The sequence below is a fragment of the Lithobates pipiens genome, unplaced genomic scaffold (genome assembly GCF_037356315.1).
Source record: "Lithobates pipiens isolate NorthernLeopardFrog02 unplaced genomic scaffold, aLitPip1_a1.2 Scaffold_16, whole genome shotgun sequence".
NCBI classification, from domain to species: Eukaryota; Metazoa; Chordata; class Amphibia; order Anura; family Ranidae; genus Lithobates; species Lithobates pipiens.
This window is the reverse complement of record NW_027507748.1, coordinates 419,072,980-419,096,525: the sequence shown is the minus strand read 5'-3', so window position 1 is coordinate 419,096,525 and position 23,546 is coordinate 419,072,980. Positions and strand designations below refer to the sequence as shown.

General features: G+C 41.2%; 1 protein-coding gene across 8 annotated transcripts in view; it reads right to left on the bottom strand.

The window, feature by feature from the left end:
* Positions 1-23,546, bottom strand: part of SENP7 (SUMO specific peptidase 7) — a 122,739-nt gene that overhangs the window by 77,027 nt on the left and 22,166 nt on the right. For 6 of the 8 annotated variants that reach the window (XM_077482490.1, XM_077482487.1, XM_077482488.1 and 3 more), the window contains exons 3-8: positions 20,595-20,702; positions 15,691-15,761; positions 9,420-9,590; positions 7,307-7,386; positions 2,969-3,096; positions 437-785 (exon numbers count right to left, since the gene is read on the bottom strand). In XM_077482490.1, the coding sequence (XP_077338616.1) occupies positions 437-785; positions 2,969-3,096; positions 7,307-7,386; positions 9,420-9,590; positions 15,691-15,761; positions 20,595-20,702 (907 nt within the window). The remainder of the gene's footprint in view (positions 1-436; positions 786-2,968; positions 3,097-7,306; positions 7,387-9,419; positions 9,591-15,690; positions 15,762-20,594; positions 20,703-23,546) is intronic. The other 2 variants (XM_077482491.1, XM_077482492.1) reach the window with 2 other exon arrangements.

Sequence of the window (23,546 nt, the reverse complement as noted above, 5' to 3'; positions counted from 1 at the left end):
TGGCTGTTGATTGAAGATCACAGGAATCAAAAATGCAGAAAAGAGAAAAAAAATTCCCAGGACCATTGGTCCCATCTGGAGCCAGGTCCTTCTCCTATACTAGGCAGAAAAAAACTGAGCTGTTGGATGCAGTGTGAGGGGTTATAGCTGGTAGGACCATCTCCTGGGCGGTACTGTGCAAATGTTGCTGTTTTTAACACTTTCTGCCTAGTCCTCTCCTAAAGGGGCAATATAACCCTAAGGTCAAGAGCTGCTGTGTCTGTCAATGAACGATAGAGAGGTTTTTTGGGGGTTTTTCAGTTTTGAATGGAGTGAGGTAGGGGTTGTGTCGCTGCTAACGTAATTCACTATCTCCATCTGTCCTGGTGATCACTGTCAGAGACAAAAAGTGAAATCCAAAATTTTAGCGAAACATTGTAAAAATAAAATAACTTACTTGGAGGTGCTTCCACACCGTCACTGGTAGAAGATAATAGTTTATTTCTTGTTCTGCTGTAAGCACCAGACTGTGAACGGAATCTCTGGGTATCTGAAGAACATCCATCATCAGATTTTTTATTTTCTTCAGCTGTCTCTTTAAGTTTCTGTCTAGTAATGTTTTTTCTACCTGGTGATTCGAAAGTGCAGGTTAAAGTGCGGTCTGTAAACGAGTCAGTGGAAGAGCTGGATGGGTCAGTTGAAGAAGGAGAAAGTGACATTTTCTTGCTCTGGTGTTCGGCACGTTTGCAGCAATAGGTTCTTTCACGTCTAGCTGGTAAAATCTCATTACCCTTCAAAGCACTCTTCTGTAATTCAAATAGAAAAGCATACTATTTCAACTACTTGTCCCGTTAATTTGCACCAATAGAAGATAAAAAGCAAACGTATGAGCAAAAAAGTCCCAAACTGACAATATTAGTAGTTGTCCCTCCAGTACCAGACTAGGTTATTCCAAAATTAGTATGCAAATAGCAACCTACTGATGCTTACTACTGCATGCAGGTTATATTCCTGAGACCACAAGCTTGAAGGATGGTCTGACTGAGCCATCTGGAGATTGTGGGACAAAAACTGGGGCAGTCTATTGATATCGGGAAAGACAAAAAGCGACTCTTTCTTTCTGAAAGAAACGGTGGCTGAGGGATAGACATGCACAGCCCAAAACCATATCTAGAACATGGAAGAAAATTTTCATTTGATGAGCAGTGTCTCTGCCATCTGACTCACAAGGTCAGCGTACCACATACGCCTGGGCCAATCTGGGGAAATGAGAATCCCCGGAATGCCCTTTATCTTTTGAGCCAGGCAAGAAAAAAAATTCAGGCGAGGAGAAACAGCTTAGCTTGTTCAGTTAAGCTTTCAAATAAAACCTGGAAGCTGTTTGATTACTATGCATAGCTGCACAAAATTGTGTGCGCACCAGTTTTAGTAAATCTCACTCTTAGTATCTTGAAGACCAAGATTTAGGTTTTAGAATCGTAAACAGGTTGGCGTAAAAAAAAACTTGAAACTGTTCTGCTGCAGGGACTGGAGAAATAACCAAGAAGATTGTGACAGAGACTCTAGCAGCAGAGGACAGTATGACTCCAGGCTGCAGACACCCGCATCATCAATAGGCAGGCTGCAAACAGCCTCTGAGCCGTTAGCAGAAAGTTACTGGGGGAACCTGGTACAGCAGGATGGTCTCCCTCATGTCTAGATCAGGCATGTTGCAGCCACAGAGTGGATAGGTAGCGCACATCCTCAGGGTAAACTGCAAGGCCTGAAACACTCTCATACTATGATAGCTGGCAGAAGGTATGTGTCAGTGACAGAAGGTGGAATAACATAAAGCAAACAAAATCACTGTAGGTGGGCAGTAGGAATAAATAAATAAAAAAAATCCTTCTTTTGACACTGCATGGCATGAAAGAGCACAACACTCCCTCCATTTACATCAGCAATCAATACCACAGCAATAATGCTTTTATGGCAAAGCCAGAGCGAGAAAAAGGGTGGGGGGGGGGGGGGGGAATAATCTGCATTTAGCAGCCAAAAATAATAAAGGACAAAAAGGGAGCTCCCAATGCTTGACCCAACTGCCCTACTAAGTGAGGTTTTAACGAGAGGGAAGGTACAGAAGCAATGTCAGCACCTTTGAACCCAGAAAGCACTCTGCAACTAACTTGACCAGAGCGGAGTCTGAGTAACACCAAAGCAGAACCCAGTGCACAAAGGTCACTTCCAGGCTAGCCCCTGAACGTCTAGTCCAGCCGGGTCAGGGTACAGTACAGTACAATAGTTGGTAAGAAGACAATCTTGTTGGATAGCTGCAAATCGGAGGGGGAACCTTCAGAAGCAGTGTTTAAGGCTTCCTGTGTCCCTCAATGGACAAGAAAAGATCTAGACAAAAACCCTTTTCCTAACTCGAGTGATCTCCCATCACTTCAGGGACAAAAAAAAAAAAAAAAAAAAAGGGAACCACCCAAATGGATTGCAAAATAAAAACAAAATGAAAACATAGAAACTCTCTTTAAACCTTTACTGCTCTGTTAAAAAGTAAATACAGCATTAGGATTTAAAGTTACGATATGGTTATACCCCTGTTGCTTTCCTATTTGTAATGCAGCAAGTAAAGTAGAAGGAGGTTAAGAAGGAGGAGGAGAGAGGGAAGGAGAAAACAGATTCATTAAGCAGCTCTTCCCATTTCACATGCCAGGATCTCTCCAGAATATTGCTGCGGTAAATTACAATAAGGTAAACTAAGTGAACTTTCCAATACTTTCTGCATCTCCAACATGGAACAAAAACTAGAATGTATCCAGTGATTTCAGAGAAGTCAGAACTTCTGATCTGCATAATTCTTTCAAGTTAGCAAAATAGTAAGCACTAAAACCTTTGAGTCAATAAAATATTTGAGCAACTAGCATTTTAAAATAAAGAGTTCAGTTATGGTAGGCTACACAGTTTTCTCAACAGAGATTTCTTTTAGGACAACACTTATATATACCTGTTCATGTACTTTTGATACACCTTGGCTTTCCTGGTCAAGACTACTAGATTTTCTTGGTCCAGAAGAAATAGATGTATTGCTGACATCACGACAGACTTTACTAGATAGGGACTCTTGCATTTGCTCTGTAAAGTGAAAATAAAGCTAATCAGGCTCCTACCTACAGTGGGCAAAATTATTATTTGATACCCTGCAGTTTGCCAATGTAGAAAGAAACAAAGGGGGTTATTTACGAAAGGCAAATCCACTTTGCACTGCAAGTGCACTTGGAAGTGCAGCTGCTCTAAATCTAAGGGGTAGATCTGAAATGAGTGGAAGCTCTGCTGAATTGTGTGCAAGCTAAAATGCTGTTTTTTATTTTCCTCGCATGTCCCCCTCGGATCTACAGTGACTTTACTTCCAAGTGCATTTGCAGTGCAAAGTGGATTTTCCTTTAGTAAATAACCCCCAAAGTGTCTCTAATTCTTATCATAGGCGTATTTTAAATGATAGAGGCAGAATATCAAACAAAAATCCAGAAAAAAAAAAAACACACAATACAAATCTTATAAATTGAGCTGCAGTTCAGTAGAATAAGTATTTGATCCGCAAACAAAACATGACTTGGTACTTGTTGGAGAAACCCTTGTTGGCAAGCACAGAGGTAAGATGATTCTTGTACTTGGTTACCAGGTTTGCACACATCTCAGAAGGGATTTTAGTCCACTCTTTACAGATCTTCTCTACATCCAATTATAGTTATTTTGAAAGACAAGCCAAAATAGTACAGAATTGTTTTTTGGAGAGATGATACAGTTGAAAACTTAATATAAAAAAAAAAAAAAAAAAAAAAAAAAAAAAAAAAAAAAAAGCGTACAAAAGAGCTAAAAAGATCCACGTGAGCTACTCCCCGTTTCAAAGGGATGAGGATAGAACACACAAAATCCATCCAATTATCAAATATAGTAACCATGCAGATGACATTCAATAGATCTTTACCAAACACTGGCCTCTGACCTCAAGCCATTTTTTCCCTAAAAGTAGATGTGACCCATGTGGATCACGCTCAAAAGAGACGTTTAAACGCGGTTGCTGTAACTATTGTCGATTCATAAACTAAAAAAAAAGATTTGGTTTTACCTAACGCAGAGGTTTTTCAACCAAAACATTTGGTTAATTGTAACGCAATAGATATTGTATACCTAAAGACATGTGACTGTGGCTCTCACTATGTGTGGAAAACTAAGAAAATTTTGGAAATGAATAATTGACCATGTAAGTGATATTACCACAGGAATTTTGGATAAAAGCCCTGTGGTTAGACTTCGCAGATAAATGTAAATACACACTAGATTACTTAAAATTTACAGCATTGGCAACAATACAGATTAATTTTACAAGATGAAGCCAAGTGGATCTATAGATTAAGGGCCACAGCATATCTGGGCCTAAACGACTTAATAAGTTTTGTTCCCTTTTTAAATCTGGACTAATATAATGCACTACTAGTTCTAAATACATATACACCTGTTTCTCTTAAATTATATGTTACATGGTAAATACTATGATATTTTGGCTTCAGTAAGTGGGGAGAAAGTCCCCTTAATACCGTAAAGATGAAGTAAACTTGCCCTGTAAAGTTTTACCTATAGGTAAGCCTATAATAAGGCTTACGTATAGGTAGTGAAAATATCTCCTAAACCTGCACAGTTTAGGAGATATTTACAATGCATGCAGCCTGCACGGCCATTCAGATCCAGCTCTGACACACAGCATGGCATCTCATTACCAGGCACTGGTAGGCTGTACCTCATGGGCACTGGCAGGCTGCATAACATGGGCACTGGCATTGGTGAGGCTGCATGGCATGGGCACTGGCGGGCTGCTACATATGGACACAGGCACTGGTGAGGCTGCATGACAGGCACAGACAGGCTGCTGCATCTGATGGGCACAGACACTGGTGAGGCTGCATGAAGGGCACAGGCAGGCTGCTACAACTGACTGGTAGGCTGCATCTGACAGGCACTGGTGAGGCTGTATTAAGTCTCTGACCATCTACTGTACCGTGTCCCCAGTCTTTGACCATCTACTGTACCGTGTCCCCAGTCTCTGACCATCTACTGTACCGTGTCCCCAGTCTCTGACCATCTCCTGTACCGTGTCCCCAGTCTCTGACCATCTCCTGTACCGTGTCCCCAGTCTCTGACTATCTCCTGTACCATGTCCCCAGTCTCTGACCATGTCCTGTACCATGTCCCCAGTCTCTGACCATCTCCTGTATAAAAATATTTTAAAAAAAACAGTCACTTTTGGTATCAGTGCTGTTTCGCCACTTGTTTTTTAAATTGCTTATTTGATCTACTAAGTAAGTGTTCTAGCTACATTAAAAATTTTTTATCTTAAAATGGAATTGCGCTATGTGGCCCTTTCTTTTCTCCTCTTTTAATCATTCTCGCTACATCTATGGATATGAAACTACCGTCTCCCACAAAACAATCCTGTAAGGACACCCCCCCATCTTGTGGATACCTGGGCGATCCTGGTCAAGTGATTTAGAGATTCCAAGCGTCCATCCATATTTGTTGTCAAAACAACACAAGCCCGTTTGACTCATAGAACGTATGTTCTTCTGGGTTCAAACACTTTGGTAAGCCTTCTATTTATCGGTGGTGGTTCCCCTCACTCCAGTCATATATCTATGTTCACCGTTTGGATATCAACAGGAAGCCTTTGAACTTTTTTTGAACAGCGTTATTCTGTTTTTGACCCTTTATGGACATTTAATCACTTGTATGCACAGATCATCACATATGTTTATGTTTTTTTTTTTTATTCTTATTATGGCATTTGGGTTCACCACCCATATTTACTTGTATCACGTTACGTTTATTCTTTTTGTTTGATTTTTTTCCCAGAGTACTACACTATTTGTTTCCTTATTGTAGTTACAATACAATAATTTTACAATATAACACTGAACAGTAACTAAGCAATATGTCTACAACTATGCAAGATCTGCCCATGTGAGACAAACAATGAAAGCTAATTCTTCAGCAATTTCTCTTTTTGTTAAAGTAAAAGTACTGCCTTAGTACAGGTACCAAAACGTATTTTCTATTGCTTTAACCATGTTGGCAAGAAAACCCTTTTGAATCTGGGTTCACATTGTAACCAATAACAGACACCACCTTCCACTCATATCCCTGTCCAATGAGAGTACCTCATTCACCAGTAAAGGCACTCTCATTATACAGGGCAGTCGTGAGCGAATGGTGGCTTAATTCTGAAGCAAGTCTAGTTCTAACAAAGGAAATAGTAGGCATCTTTTTGGGCCTACTCTTAAACAGGACTTTGCCTAATCTACTAAAAAAAGTGGCTAACAGATCTGCTTCAGTTTGTTATTAAAGTGGAAGTTTAGTCAAAATCTAATTAAGGCTAAACCTACTCCCACCCCTATTCTAAGACTATTCTATCCATCATGTATAATAAAAGATGCTCATACTTGCTTTTTCTGAAGCCATGCACATGATCGGTCCCCTGCATTTGCAACCATTGTCGGTGATCTCACCTCTACACTAAAGCCGCTGCTGGAGTGATCATGTGACTGGACCGGAGCGACAGAATTGGTAAGTATAGGCATCTTTTCTTTCACAGGCTAGATAGAATAGTCTTAGAACAGGATTGGGAGTAGGTTCAGCCTTAGTTAGATTTTGACAACTTTGTCAAAACATAAATAGTGCTATTATGTGTCATATAACCTAAATATAAAATTCTATTTATCAATGTTTCCACCCAAATTAAGAAAAAAAAACAAAAAAAACTATCACCTGAGATTTATACATTTTCCAGTCAATTCTTACTGAAAAACGTGGGAATCTTGAAAGTTATGTAAACCTTAGATGAAGATATTGTTAAATAGACCCCCTATGCCTACCTATAAAGCGTTTATTTGATTAAGTGTCAAAGGAAAGGCATAGATTAATGTTCTTTTAGCATAAGGTATTATGTAAAGCAGGGTTTCTCAACTAGGGTTCCTTCAGAGGAAGCTAGCTGTTCCTTGAGCAATGAGCAACCAATTTCTGCCTCTTCGATAAGTTCCCACTGACACCATTGATCTTTTTAGTCACATGTAATGGGGTAACTCTTCCCAATGACCAGAAGTGTAAGCAGCATTCTTCCCACTGACCGTCACACATATTTATCACCGAGTTTTAGATATAGTCATTTTTATCAGGGGTTCCCCGAGACCGAAAATTTAATTGAAGGGTTCCTCAGTGTTGAAAAGGTTGAGAGCCTGATGTAGAGCAATGCTGACCATATAGATTTCAGGTAGGAAGTTGTTAAAAGACCAACCTTTACAATCCAATGGACTACGTGCTTCCTTTTTTGTTTCTCTTTCTCTGTACTGCTCCATGAAACTAATGCGTGGTGCCCTAAAAATCAAAGTGAACAATTGGTTGTTAGTGATTTCACTTAAAATTCAAATTCAAAGTGGTTACAATAAAAATGTTGTTAGAAGACCACTCCCTAGTTTGAGCTGTGATATTTCTTTTTTTAATGCAGATCAAACCTTGCCTTTAGTTAGCCCCTTTTCACTTCCTAAAGCTATAACGTCCCCCACAGATGCATAGACCTTACACAACATTATAAATATTGTAAGGGTTTGTACTTATTCAATATGAACAACACCACCACTACATATGAGTGCATTCACACACGCTTTCATTCTGTATATATAGCCTGACAGAACCATTGTTGTGTATAGGAGAACACAGTGGTGTAAATGGTTAGCACTTTCACCTAGCAGCAAAAAGGGTCGCTGGTTCAAATCCCAACCACGACACCATCTGCCTGGAGTTTGCATGTTCTCCCTGTGCCCGCGTGGGTTTCTTCTGGGTTCCCCAGTTTCCTCCCACACTCTAAAAACATGCTGGTAGGTTAAATTGGATCCTGTCTAAAAAAAAAAAAAAAAAAAAAAAAAAAAAACTGCCCCTAGTATATGTATGAATGTGTGTTAGGGACCTTAGGTTGTAAGCTCCTTGAGGGTAGGGACAGATGTGAATGTACAATGTATATGTAAAGCACTGCATAAATTGACTGCGCTATATAATACTTGAAATAAATAAATGTGGGAACCTCCTAATAACTAGGCCATAAAAAGTTAAAAGGCCATTAAAGTAAAGAATATTGTCTGCTTCTACTACACGTATAAGGCTCGGGAAGCCTTATGCCACGTACACACGACAGGACTTTCCGTCAGAATAAACTCTGACGGTCATTCCAACGGAGTTCCGACCGAACAGACTTGCCTACACACGATCACTCCAAAGTCTGTTAATTTTGAACGTGATGTATGACGGGACTAGAAAAGTATGTTCAGTAGCCAATGGCTGCCCTTGCGTCGTATTTGGTCCGTTGGACCAGCATACAGACGAATGGTTTTCCCAATAGCAATTGATTCCATCGGAAAGATTTAAAACATGTTCTATTTCTAGGTCCGTCAGAATTCTTGAAGAAAAAAGTCAGATGAAGCCCACACATCCGATGAAATGATTCCGTCAGACCTTTTCTGCCAAAAAGTTTGGTCGTGTGTATGCGGCATTATACTTGGAAACACAGTGCTTGGAGAGAAGGGGTGAAAGCCAAGTGGAAAACATACTTATTGGGTGATGGGCTAGTTGCTAGTGAAACAGTAGGTAGAGTTTATCACATTTGCCAAGAACCGAGTCTAAAGAAAGTAGAAACTGACATGATAAACCTGTACTTAAAAGGTATAGTTCACCTTTACCAAAAAATGTTTTTTGAATCTACCTTTGCAGGTAAGGGCCACCTATAGATAAAAACAAATTCAGCAGCTTTGATCAAAATTGAATAATGGCTTTGCTATAGGTGTAGGCCATTTATGTACAACATGATGCCTGAATGAAAAACTCCCAGACTGCATTGCTCAGTCCTGCCTTGTAGGTTAGGGTGTTGCCAAGATCTTACTGTTCACCTCCCCCATTACAGGAGCAAGCTCTAAAATGCTGAGCTCAGAGCTCTTAGTGGAGAGAAAGCGCATGTAATGGGTTTAACCCCATGGGTTTCAATTGGAGAAAGAGCTCGCTCCTGCGATAGTAAACGTGAACAGCAACAGATGGCCGTGTTTTAGGAATGTCCTAGCAACAAGGCAGGATGGGATGATGCAATTTCTGGGTGTTTTTCAGTCAGGCTTCACAAGGTATGTAAATGGCCTACACCTGCAGCAAGGGCAATATTCAACTTTGGTCAAAGCTGTGTAGTCGGTCTCATCTGCAAAGGCATTTTTTTTTCTAAAGATGCACTATGCTTTTAAACGTCTGTACATAACAGAGATTTAACAGCCACCATAAGCCAAAATGACTTTATATGAATAAACACACTTTTACATGCCCAGTTGCATAATGCCATTCACACAAGGTTTCTCCCTAGTTCTATTATACTATACCTGGACAAGCACAAATTTGTTGTTGCTGGGGGTTGTATATAGGAAGCTGATGAAACAGGATTAATCTGAAAATTTCCATCATTACAAGAAACTGAATCAGAAATATTTTTATGTGCAGCCTGTTTCCCTTCACCACTTCTTAGGATATCCATCAGGATAATTTTTGGTTGCCTGTTTTTTTGTAAATATAACAGATATATAGACAGATTTATTTATTTTTCACTGTGTAGATATATTGAAGTCTTCACTAGCAAAAGAACAACCCCCGGTTGTTGCTTTAACCAAAGAAAATGGAGAAAAACATACCAAAAATAAATAAAAACAGTCAAGGTGCAGGGACCTAGTGTTGATGCTCTGTCTGATTAGAAAGGCCTGTCATTGAGACAAAGCAGGAACACAAGGTTCTGCATGTATGTGCGTGCCCTCTAGATGTTCAGACATTGCAGGCATAAAATACCCATTTTAAAAACCCAGCCTTTTTCAGTGGCTGGAGGGCAGCAAGTAATTTTTCTAATGCAGCTCCCCGGGCACAGGAAAACACTGCGTTTTCTGCATCCGGGGAGACATGCTTGGAATAGACGTCCTACATAAATGCACAGAAACATCAGCATTTACAAAACGCACAGGGGGTGAAAATCTATTAAATTGTTTGGATGGCTGTACACCTCACATGTGGTTTCCCAGGTACGAGAAAACACTGTTTTTTTATGTTAGGTATTCTTATGTCTGAAGACAGCCATGAGCATAAGGCCTTATACCAGTCAGCAGATTTTTTTTATTGTTGTTAATTAACAGAGTCACTTTAAAAGTGCAAAACACACACTGTCAGTAAATACTTAAACTATTTGGCCAGATGTATGAAAACAGGGACATACCAAAACTGTTGCTTATAGCAAATGTATTCCTTCATTTATTTAAGCCATGAAACCTGATAAATTACTATGAGCAACAGTTTTATCTCATTTTCAAACAACGTCATAATAATGACATGTCTTAATAACCATTTAAATGCCAGAAGGCCATTTTTTTTGCTTTTTAAAAGGGGTAGTAAACCCTCAGTTTCTCACCTTAATGCATTCTATGCATTAAGGTGAAAAACCTTCTGTAGTGCTGCAGCCCCCCCCATTTTACTTACCTGAACACTGTCAGCCTCCGTCCGGGAACGAGCACATCATCTCTAGCTGGCGTCTCGTCTCCCAATTGGCTATATTGATAGCAGCACAGCCATTAGTTCCCGCTGCTATCCATCAAATCCAATGACGCCGCGCCGGGGGGCTGAGTCCTGCATTCTGTGTGAATATACACAGATGCAGGACACAGGAGCACGCCCGCACAGCTGTACACCAAGGAGAGCGCTTGTCCAACGTGGACAATTGATGTGGGGAGGAGCCATCAGCACTGCTGAGGGACCCCAGAAGAGGAGGGCCGGGGGCCACTCTGTGCAAAACGAACTGCACAGTGGAGGCAAGTATGACTTATTTTTTTAAATAACAAAGAAAAAACTATTTTAATACTGTGCTACTTTAACTGGTAATTGCACGATTATGCAACACTGTACCCAAATGACATTTATATAATTTTTTCACACAAATAGAGCTTTCTTTTGATGGTATTTGACCACCACTTTGTTTTATTTTTATTTATTTTTTGCGATATAAATGAAAAAAGCCCCAAAAAATAAAAACAACCATATTTTTTACATTTCTACTACAAAACTAATCCAATAAAAAATTTTAAATTGAATTTCTTCATAAATTTTGGCCAAAATGTATTCTGCTGCATGTCTTTGGTAAGAAAAAAAATTCCAGTAAGTGTATATTGATTGGTTTGCATGACAGTTATAGCACCTATAAAACTATCGTGTATATATACACTGAATATTTTTTTTTATACTACTAATGGCGGTGATCAGTGACTTATAATGGGACTGCAATAGTGTGGCAGACAATCTGACACTTATCAAAAACGTAGTGTAGCGCTAAACAAAATTATGTATGACCTAGTTAGTGCATCATCATACAGTAATTAACCCAAAACACCTTAAGTGTGAAGATTCATGTAAAAAATTATATATAGAAATGAAATTACAATTCCAAAAAATATAAATAGAAAAAGTCTCTATGTAAGATGTTGATCCAATCCAAACGTGAAATACGGGTCACCATCCACCTTCTCAAGATGAAGCTAGCATGCAGACACCCTGTGATATTCCCGTCACCTTTAGAAATAAAGGCTTACCAGATAATATGGATCCAAACGAATATATATTCGAAGGATCATGCAAGCTTGTACACTTAGATGGCGAGATTATAGATGTAAAATGTCCAGGGAAGTAACAAGTCAGGCTCCACATAAAGATGTCCTCAACTAGTTGTTAAATCCTCATCGGTACACTCCAGCACAAAATGTTGAACTCATACAAAGGAAAATAAGGAGCCACAATAGTGTAAATCCATTTAAAAGAAAAAATTTTTAATAAAAAAGTAATGAACTCACATGTAACCAAAAGAAATCAAGCGCTTATTCCATAAAAACAGTGCTACAGCAGTAGTCCCGACGCGTTTCGTCCTCTACAGACGTCATCTGGGGTCGAAAGAGTCTGCGTCCTGTAGAGGACGAAACGCGTCGGGACTACTGCTGTAGCACTGTTTTTATGGAATAAGCGCTTGATTTCTTTTGGTTACATGTGAGTTCATTACTTTTTTATTAAAAATTTTTTCTTTTAAATGGATTTACACTATTGTGGCTCCTTATTTTCCTTTGTATGAGTTCAACATTTTGTGCTGGAGTGTACCGATGAGGATTTAACAACTAGTTGAGGACATCTTTATGTGGAGCCTGACTTGTTACTTCCCTGGACATTTTACATCTATAATCTCGCCATCTAAGTGTACAAGCTTGCATGATCCTTCGAATATATATTCGTTTGGATCCATATTATCTGGTAAGCCTTTATTTCTAAAGGTGACGGGAATATCACAGGGTGTCTGCATGCTAGCTTCATCTTGAGAAGGTGGATGGTGACCCGTATTTCACGTTTGGATTGGATCAACATCTTACATAGAGACTTTTTCTATTTATATTTTTTGGAATTGTAATTTCATTTCTATATATAATTTTTTACATGAATCTTCACACTTAAGGTGTTTTGGGTTAATTACTGTATGATGATGCACTAACTAGGTCATTCATAATTTTGTTTAGCGCTACACTACGTTTTTGATATTTGTTAATTATTCACTGTTTTATCCTTGTGATTGTGTTAGCAGCTTTTTTCTGTTTTTTGGATAGCGCAGTGTCACAGGGAACGTTTTTTTAGACAATCTGACACTGACACTGGTGGGGAACTGACTAACTGCACTGACATCACCAGTGACATTAATACTGTGATCACAATATACAGTACACTGTCACTGTGCCAATGACACTGGCTGGGGAGGAGTTAACATCTAGGGCGCCCAAGGGGTCAAATGTGTGCCTATGTGTAAAGTGTTCTGCTTTTACTAATAGATCTCTTAGCAAAACAGGGATGAGAAACAGATATAGCATGCCCTGTGTTGATTGTCAACAAAGGGCTCTGGGCTGTGATTGTACACAGCTGATCAGCAGGTTCCAGCTGTGAATCATTGGCTGGGACTTGCTGACAGGCTCCCACCGGTGGGCGTGCATGCACACGCCCTAAACCCAGAAACGGGCAGCGACCTATGGGTATGTCGCTTTGCCTGTGCAGGTAGGCATTCTGTAAATTAAATAGATGCTTAGAATACAAGCAATAAAGGCGTATTCCACTTTTTGCAAAAATGTAATCAATGCACCCATATTAATAGAATAGAGAAAAATTTTGATTTGTTACATTTTGCACTGCAGTCTGCAGAGCACTGCAACCACAATCAGTAAATTGCAGGTGCAATACACATGCAGACTGGTATGTATGGAGTTTTGGTCATAGGGCTGGAGTAAGTAAAAAGTAGATTACAAGTGACGTCACTGAACTTGTGCTTCATTGAGATTTAGGAGTTCCTCTGTGGCATTGGCAGATGGGCCTTTGCATTTGCAGTCCTTGTGAATAAATGGATGATGCTTTTTTGCCATGAGCCATTCCCAGCCATGCCATATTCAAAAGAAAACAGATGTGTTCAGGGAGAAGATTCCCCCAGTTCAGGTAAGGATGAGGGGAGGCGTCAGAGGGTGGGGGGGCTGGAAAATTTTAAACTCTAACAAAGATATAACATAAAACAAAAGTTAGAAGGGTGGACTATGCTTTATAAGGCCAAGTTCACTTTTTTTAGTAAAATAGGCTATACAGACAGGGGGTCCAAGTAGATGGAAATACACCAGTTTGTAAAAGGCTGCTTAACGTAGCCTGGCATACCTGTAGACCATTTAGGACTCCCCTCTATAGCAACAGCTGAGCTCTGCATTGCTGAGAAGAGAGAGTTCACTGCACATGCACAACATTTTACCACAGGAGTGGCCAAAAGTTTTTGCATCCTGACAATTATCCAGGATGCAACACTGCAAACAATGTTGCCGTTTTTCAACCAGGCTTCAGGAGTGACCTAAATGGTCATCAGCCAGCTACATTTTACTAAATTGCACAATGTATTTTATATTCTACTTGGACCATGCAGAGTAAAATTAATCAAAACTTTTCCAAGACAAATTTTGTCTCAACTGGAGCGCAGCCAATAAGCTTCACATTTTCATTTACCATGCTTTGAAAAAAAAAAATGAAAAGGGCCCATTGGTTGCCAAGGACAAGGGCACCAGTTGTGATCGAATTTGTCTTGGACGCTTTTTTAAATTACTCAGATAGTGAACTTAGTCTTTAAAGTGAGCCTGTGCTAGGCAAAGCAAAAGGTTAACTTCATAGCAACCTTTACAACAAGTCTATATTCACCTTTCCCGTACTCCTTCCTTACTCCAAACCCCAAAAGGTTCCATGTTAAGTGTTACAATCACAAAACCTACTTATGGGGATAGAAAGTGGGCATACATAGCCCTAGGACAGTGTTTAGGCCTGGTACTTGGCACCAAGCAGTGTGTGAAGCCTGGTAGGAAACTACTATTTATGCTAATCCTGTACATGCTATTACATATCCCTTCCACAGCTCCTAGAAGTATAACTAAAGGCAAAACTTATTTTTTATTTTTGCTGTCTGTGCCTCCATGTGTCCTGTTTACAATTATCACTGAAAGTGAACGTAAAAGAAAATCCCAAATTTTGGGTTGTCCCCAGAAAAGTAATAGAGGGGAAATCTTCCAATGGGGACACAAGTTCTGGTGACCTGGGGGTCGCCTAGAGATTCCCTTAATTTGCAGGGATTTCCTCTTACTTCTTGTTTTGGCTATGGGACAGGAAGTGAAAGGAAATCTCTCTAATTCAACAAAGAGAGCACAAATTACCCTTACAGGGGTTATAGCCCTCCCATCCAAAATGAAACAAAAAAGTTTTGCCTATAGTTCTACTTTAAATATCCTGTGGCATGCAGAGCATGCTCTACATATTGCCGTTTTACAACAGTCTTGCTAGTGCTGTGATCATTGTAATACTTTCCTCTCAAAGATCTCTGACAGCTGGATCATGTAATACTCAAACTAAAAAGGTAAAGTGTTCGAACCTTCAGACTAGCACAGCAGCAAAATGTCCTGGTCCAGGTAACCGATTGCTTTCACAATCATGAAAAAATATCCCCAATTTGGACATAAAAAAATGCATTTGCTGTTTTCTGACAGAGTGATGGTAGGTTTGGAGACATTTTTAAGTTTTTATTTTTTTTACTGCTGCCTATGGAGATTTTTCCTTTCTTCCTGTTGTGCCACCTGGGTAGGAATTTATGGCAGGTCTCCCAAATTAGATCAAACATAGCAGAAACCTTTTCTCACTCTGGGTGGAGAAGAACCTGTGTTACAGCTGCAGTTTACAACCTGGCCTTAAGATTACACAATACGTACCTCCAGGTGCCCAAGTGCTTCACTAAAGTACCTTACATGGTCACTGTGTGTCCTGTCACCTTCATCCTGGTCTAATGACTTGTAAGGTTGCTTACTGCACTTAGTAGCTAATGGGGAACTCAGGTTACAAGATACAAGCGACTACAAGTACATTATAAGGACTGTGGTATTTCTGTCAAGGATATTCAATTTAGAATTTTTGGGGGATATTTGTAAGAAAATACAATGCAAGAATTCCAATAAACAAACTAAATGTTGTGAACGATTTTGTTACAAAGCTAACAAAGACAATAGGTACTGAAAAATGTATTTATACCTGTCAAGCCTCAAAGTTTTCCTATTATTATATGCATGGGAGTTATAGTCTTCATATGATGAACGACATGCCTGTAAAACAAACATACATAAGTAAAAAAAAACTGCTGTTGTATAAACACCAACTGAAAGTCCAACTGCAACCCACCTAAACTTCTTCTAACCTGTTACAGTCCACATAACACGTGTGGTGTCAACATGGTGGGCTTTAAACGCCTACACATATGCCTCACTGGGTGGACGATAGCACCAGCAAGGAGGGAGCAGGGCTGAGCCCCACTGTGTGTGATTTATGGACACACAAAGAGGGGCTCAAGAGCGAGCACAAGTGCCCCCATAACAAGTGACTTGCTATTGGGGCTCTCTGCGGGGGGCCGGAGAGCCAGTGGGGGACCCAAGAAGAGGAGGGTCAGAGAAGCTCTGTGCAAAACCATTGCAAAGCAGGCAAGTATATGATGTTTGTTATTTTTAACCACTTCAGCCCTGGGAAGGATTTGCCCCCTTCCTGTCCACGCCATTTTGTGTGATGCGGTACTGCGTCGCTTTAACTGACAATTGCATGGTCGTGCGACGTTGTAACCAAACAAAATTGATGTCCTTTTTTCCCCCACAAATAGAGCTTTCTTTTGGTGGTATTTGATCACCTTTGTGCTTTTTATTTTTTGCGCTATTAACACAAAAAAAAAAAAAAGGCATACATTTAGGGGATATGTCATTATTATTATTTTTTTTTTTACTAGTAATGGCATCGATTTGCAATTTTTATCATGACATTGCGGCTGACAGATAAGACACTTTTGACACTTTTTTGCAACCACTGACATTTATACAGCGATCAGAGCTAAAAATAGCCATTGTTTACTGTATAAATGTCACAGGTAGGGAGGGGGATAACTGTGTTCCCTAGGTGTGTTCTAACTGTAGGGGGGATGAGACTGACTAGGGGAGGAGAGAGATCAGTGTTCATACTTAGCATGAACACACGATCTGTCTCTTCTCCCGAGAGAACCGGGATTTGTGCATTTACAAAGACAGATCCCGGTTCCCGCTCTGTCTAGCTAGGTTATGACAGGCACAAATCACATCTTTATTGTCATACTGTATGTACTTAACTGCCACTTCCATGCTTGTTTTGACTGTTTGCAAATCTCTTGAAATTTTCCACATTTTGTCATGTTACGCAAATGTCTTTTATTGGGATTTTTAGTGATAGACCAACACAAAGTGGCACATAATTGTGAAGTGGAAGAAAAATTATACATCGGTTTACTATTTTTACAAATAAATATCTGAAAAGTGTGGCGTGCATTTGTACTCAGCCCGTTTACACTGATACCCCTAACTAAAATCGAATGGAACCAATTGCCTTCAGAAGTCCTCTAAATTAGTAAATAGGAGTGTAATTTAACCACCTCGCACCCGCCCTATAGCCGAATGACGGCCGTAGAGCAGGCGCGTTTGTCCGGGTGGCCGTCTCTGGACGTCCTATTGTTTACTTCCGCAATGCGCGCCGCAAAAAAAGTAAAAAAAAAAAAAAAAAAAAAGTCAAAAAAAAAAAAGTGCCATCCTCCCCCAGCAGTGCCATCCATCCTCCCCCAGCAGTGCCATCTTGCCCCAGTGCCATCCTGCCCCCGTGCCATCCTGCCCCTGTGCCATCCACCCCCAGTGCCACTTGTCGCCAGTGCCACGTATAAGTGCCATCTGTCATCAGTGCCACGTGTCATCAGTGCCACGTATTAGTGCCATCTGTCATCAGTGCCACGTATGAGTGCTATTTGTCATCAGTGCCACCTGTCAGTGTCATGTGCCATCTGTTGTCAGTGTCACGTGTCATCAATGCCACTTATCAGTGCCATCTGTCATCAGTGTCACGCGTCATCAGTGCCATGTATTAGTGCCATCTGTCATCGGTGGCACGTATTAGTGCCACGTATTAGTGCCATCTGTCATCAGTGCCACGTATTAGTGCCACGTGTCTTCAGTGCCATCTCATCAGTGCCACGTGTCATCAGTGCCACATATTAGTGCCATCTGTCATCAGTGCCACATATTAGTGCCATCTGTCATCAGTGCCACATATTAGTGCCATCTGTCATCAGTGCCACGTAGAAGTGTCATCATTGCCACGCATCAGTGCCATCTGTCATCAGTGTCACGTGTCATTGTCCTGGTGCTTCAAAAGTGTAATAAATAGTCAACAAGTTAGATGTGTAATTTATGTTCCTAGAACACATGATGGCGCTACCTGCATGTTGGGCCTCTCTATGTGGCCAGGCTGTGAAAAAGTCCCACACATGTAGTATTATAATACTCAGGAGGAGTAGCAGAATTTTTTTGGGGGTGTCATTTGTGGTATACACATGCCATGTGAGAGAAATAACCTATTACAATGACAATTTTGTGGAGAAAAAAAAAAAAAAGAAAAATCTTAATTTTGCAAAGAATTGTGGGAAAAATATGACAACATCAAAAAGCTCACTATGCCTCTTACTAAATACCTTGGAATGTCTACTTTCCAAAAAGGGGTCATTTGGGGGGTATTTGTACTTTCCTGACTTGTTCGGGTCACAAGAAGCGAGATAGGCCACCGGTACATCAGATGTGATCAATTTTTTATGATTCGCACCACAGCTTGTAGACTCTCTAACTTTCACAAAGACCAAATAATATCCACTAATTTGGGTTATTTTTACCAAAGATATATAGCAGTATAAATTGTGGCCAAAATTTATGAAGAAAAATTTATAATTTGCATAATTCTGTCACAGAAACAAAGAAATATGCGTTTTTTTTCAAAATTTTCGGTCTTTTTTCATTTATAGCGCAAAAAATAAAAACCCCAGAGGTGATCAAATACCACCAAAAGAAAGCTCTATTTGTGGAGGAAAAAAGGACAAAAAATTCATTTGGGTACAGTGTTGCATGACTGAGTAATTGTCATTCAAAGTGTGAGAGCACCGAAAGCTGAAAATTGGTCTGGGCAGAAGGGTGTTTAAGTGCCCAGTAAGCAAGTGGTTAATATCAGTATAAATACAGCTGTCCTGTGAAGCCCTCAGAGGATTGTTAAAGAACTTTAGTGAAAAAACGGCATCATGAAGGCCAAGGAACACACCAGACAGGTCAGGGACAAAGTTGTGGAGAAGTTTAAAGCAGGATTAGGTTATAAAAAAATATCCCAAGCTTTGAACATCTCACGGAGCACTGTTCAATCCATCATCTGAAAATGGGAAGAGTATGGCACAACTGAAAACCTGTCAAGACATGGCTGTCCACCTAAACCGACAGGGGCTAAATACAAATCCACGTCATAATTATGTACCACTTTGTATTGGTCTATCACATAAAATCCCAATAAAATACAGATACATTTGTTTGGAACAATACAAAATGTGGAAAATTTCAAAGGGTATGAATACTTTTTCAAGGCACTGTACTAATTAATGATGCACCGAAATTTCGGCCGCCGAAACATATCGCCCGAAAATGCCCTTTTCGGCAATTTGCCGAAAGAGAAAAACGGCCGATAATGGAGCCGAAAATGGGGTGCGGCCTGGGTGGGGGCGGGGCTCCGCCCCCGCCCCTGGTGACGCCCATCATGGGGGGTGCATAGCGCAGGAGAGCCGCCTCCTCCGCCTGTTTGGTCCCCAGTCTCTGACCATCTCCTGTACCACGTCCCCAGTCTCTGACCATCTCCTGTACCACGTCCCCAGTCTCTGACCATCTCCTGTACCGTTTCCCCAGTCTCTGACCATCTCCTGTACCGTTTCCCCAGTCTCTGACCATCTCCTGTACCGTTTCCCCAGTCTCTGACCATCTCCTGTACCGTTTCCCCAGTCTCTGACCATCTCCTGTACCGTTTCCCCAGTCTCTGACCATCTCCTGTACCGTTTCCCCAGTCTCTGACCATCTCCTGTACCGTTTCCCCAGTCTCTGACCATCTCCTGTACCGTTTCCCCAGTCTCTGACCATCTCCTGTACCGTTTCCCCAGTCTCTGACCATCTCCTGTACCGTTTCCCCAGTCTCTGACCATCTCCTGTACCGTTTCCCCAGTCTCTGACCATCTCCTGCACCGTTTCCCCAGTCTCTGACCATCTCCTGCACCGTTTCCCCAGTCTCTGACCATCTCCTGCACCGTTTCCCCAGTCTCTGACCATCTCCTGCACCGCGTCCCCAGTCTCTGACCACCTCCTGTACCGCGTCCCCAGTCTCTGACCATCTCCTGTACCGCGTCCCCAGTCTCTGACCATCTCCTGTACCGCGTCCCCAGTCTCTGACCATCTCCTGTACCACGTCCCCAGTCTCTGACCATCTCCTGTACCACGTCGCCAGTCTCTGACCACCTCCTGTACCACGTCGCCAGTCTCTGACCACCTCCTGTACCACGTCGCCAGTCTCTGACCACCTCCTGTACCATGTCGCCAGTCTCTGACCACCTCCTGTACCATATCGCCAGTCTCTGACCACCTCCTGTACCATGTCGCCAGTCTCTGACCACCTCCTGTACCATGTCGCCAGTCTCTGACCACCTCCTGTACCATGTCCCCAGTCTCTGACCACCTCCTGTACCATGTCCCCAGTCTCTGACCACCTCCTGTACCATGTCCCCAGTCTCTGGCCACCTCCTGTATAAAAAAAATTTTTTTTAAAACAGTCATTTTCGGTATCGGTGCTGTTTCGGTATCGGTTTTCGGCCTAGTGTATTTTTCATTTTCGGTATCGGTTTCGGCACCAAAAAACCCATTCGGTGCATCCCTAGTACTAATAAAGTAAAAAACTGTAAGCAAGCTAATCCAATAACTCTACTAACTCTTACAGAGCAATAAGTACACAGTATCATCAATCTGTATTTAACAAGAGTTCAGGGATTGTCAGTAAAACATTGTGATATTTGCACTATGCATTACCCTTCGGACAGTAACATTTCTGAAGTCATCATCTTGCAGTTTCGATAATGGAGAGGATGCTTGAATGTCCTCACACCAATCTTCAGGTTTTTTCTTTGGAATCTTAAACTTTAATAAATAAAACAAAATAAAAAAAGGTAAAACTTAAAATGAACTAAAAACACATAAGGGAAATCCAGTAGAAAGTTATAGAAAATATGCATTAATGTACAATTACTAAAGGCAATCTGTTAGAACTGAAATATGGGAGCTGCAAGTGCCCCCAGTTCTTAAATGTACATGGGTGAGGGAGTCACTGATGCAGAATAGGCATGCAGTCGGTGACAGTGGAACTCTTGACTAACTTAAAGCAGAACCAGGGCTTTTTTTTCAGCTGGAACTTGGTGAAACTTAGTTCCACCACCTCTGACTCAGTCCCTCTGTTTCCTGTTCACCTCTATCGCTTGTAAACACAGAAGTCTGGCTTCTGTGTTTACAAGTGACAGTTTGTCTCCCAATGGCTCCCACTGAGTGCAAGATGGGGGCAAGGGAGATGCCGATACCCCCACTGGATGAGCTCCTCCACATCCTGCACCTTTAAGACTCTACCACTGTTAGTGAAATTGTACCACGCCCACCATTTGATGCAGTTTGGAGGGTGTGTATGTGTGTGCGGGGGGGTGAGAGTGGGTTTTGGGGGGTTGTGGTTGAGTTCCTGTACCTATTTTCTGTGGAAAAAAAAGAGCCCTGAGCAGAACTAAAGCGCCATTGTAACTCAATGTGAGCATGCAGGCTTTTTATTGCAGAAATTTTTATTGCAATGTCTCTTTAGGTGACTTTTGTCAAAAGAGCCAGGACAACAATTGTAGGAGGAACAGCGTCCACAGCCAATCAGCTGCAGACACTATACAGGTATTTTACAACAGCCTGAAATAGTAGATTGATGGTGCTCGAACCTTAGGTAGATGATGCTTTTGTACTTTTGATTAATATATTGAAACTATGGGAAATAGTTACATAGTAGGCGAGGTTGAAAAAAGGACACAAGGACATCAAGTCCATCCTATGCGTGTGATTACATGTCAGTATTACATTTTATATCCCTGTATGTTGCAGTCATTCAGGTGATTATCCAATAGTTTCTTGAAACTATCAATGCCCCCCACTGAGACCACCACCTGTGGAAGGGAATTCCACATCCTTCCACTGTAAAGAACCCTCTATGTAGTTTAGTTTAAGGTTAAACCTCTTTTCTTCTAATTTTAATGAGTGGCCACGAGTCTTGTTAAACTCCCTTTTGCAAAAAAGTTGTATCCCTATTGTGGGGTATTTGTATATTGAAATCATATCCCCTCTCAAGATTCTCTCTGTAGAAGAGACAAAGTTTAGTGCTCAAAATCTTTCCTCATAACGAATATCCTCCAGACCCTTTATTAGCTTTGTTGCCCTTCTTTGTACTCACTCCATTTCCAGTACATCCTTCCTGAGGAAGCTATGACTAAGCACCGTGTTCAGTGTGAAACATGTCAGCGGCTGTGCAGTTAGTCTGTTTACCAGCCTAGATGCTATGATTTTAATTACATTTTTGAAATAAAGTTGAATAATTCGGAGTGCGGCTATCCAGCTACATCTTTTCTACTTTGGTTCCTGTTGCAAACAGAGCCAGCACCCTGTGGGATTGTGGAGACAGCTGTTTTGGGAGAAGTCATTACCTTAGAGCGGTAATTCTTTGTATTTACATCCTTCCTGAGGACTGGTGCCCAGAACTGGACAGCATACTCTAGGTGCGGTCAGACCAGAGTCTTGTAGAGTGGGAGAATTATCGCTTTATCTCTGGAGTTGATCCCCTTTTTAATGCATGCCAATATTCTGTTTGCTTTGTTAGCAGCAGCTTGGCTACTAGGACCCCCAGGTCCTTTTCCATCCTAGATTCCCCCAGAGGTTCTCCCCCCAGTGTATAGATTGCATTCATATTTTTGCCACCCAAATGCATTATTTTACATTGAACCTCATTTGCCATGTAATTGCCCACCCCATTAATTTGTTCAGATCTTTTTGCAAGGTTTCCACATCCTGCAGAGAAGTTATTGCCCTGCTTAGCTTAGTATCCTCCGCAAATACAGAGATTGAACTGTTTACCCCATACTCCAGGACGGTTATGAACAAATGAAATAGGATTGGTCCCAGCACAGAACCCTGGGGGACCCCACTACCCACCCTGACCATGCTGAGTACTCCCCATTTATCACCACCCTCTGAACTCGGCCTTGTAGCCAGTTTTTAATCCATGTACTCACCCTATGGTCCATGCCAATGGACCACATTTTGTAAAGTAAACATTTATGGGGAACTGTGTCAAATGCCTTTGCAAAATCCAGATACACCAGGTCTATGGGCCTTCCTTTATCTAGATAGCAACTCACCTCCTCATAGAAGGTTAATAGATTGGTTTGGCAAGACCGATTCTTCAGAACCCGGGCTTCCAGGGAAACAATGCGCTTACATTTTGCACAGAAGTACTCACCCTCGATCGGATGATCAAGGAGCACATACATGCCGCAAGATGTACAACAAGTCACCTCTCCATACCCGCCGGGCATCGTACCTATTAAATTTAATGAGGATTGGGGATGATACCCTGTCCAAATTACCTAACAACTAGCTTCCTGACACTAATACTCAAGACAATACACAGGTACTTGTAGACCTACATGCACTCACAATACACAAGTACTAACAATCCACACACACACACACACACTACTCAGACAACACTCAGGTACTCGCACTACACAGGTACTATGACCCCTGTTATAACCTCCTGTTTTCAACTCTGGTTTTAACTCACCACTTAGACCAGTTCCACTTGGACAGAGTTTCAGCAGACTCAAAGATGAGCAGGTTCACGACGAGTTCTACACAAGGTTATATAGAGGCCTCAAGCACCTGTGACCAATTAACCACTCCCCCTTA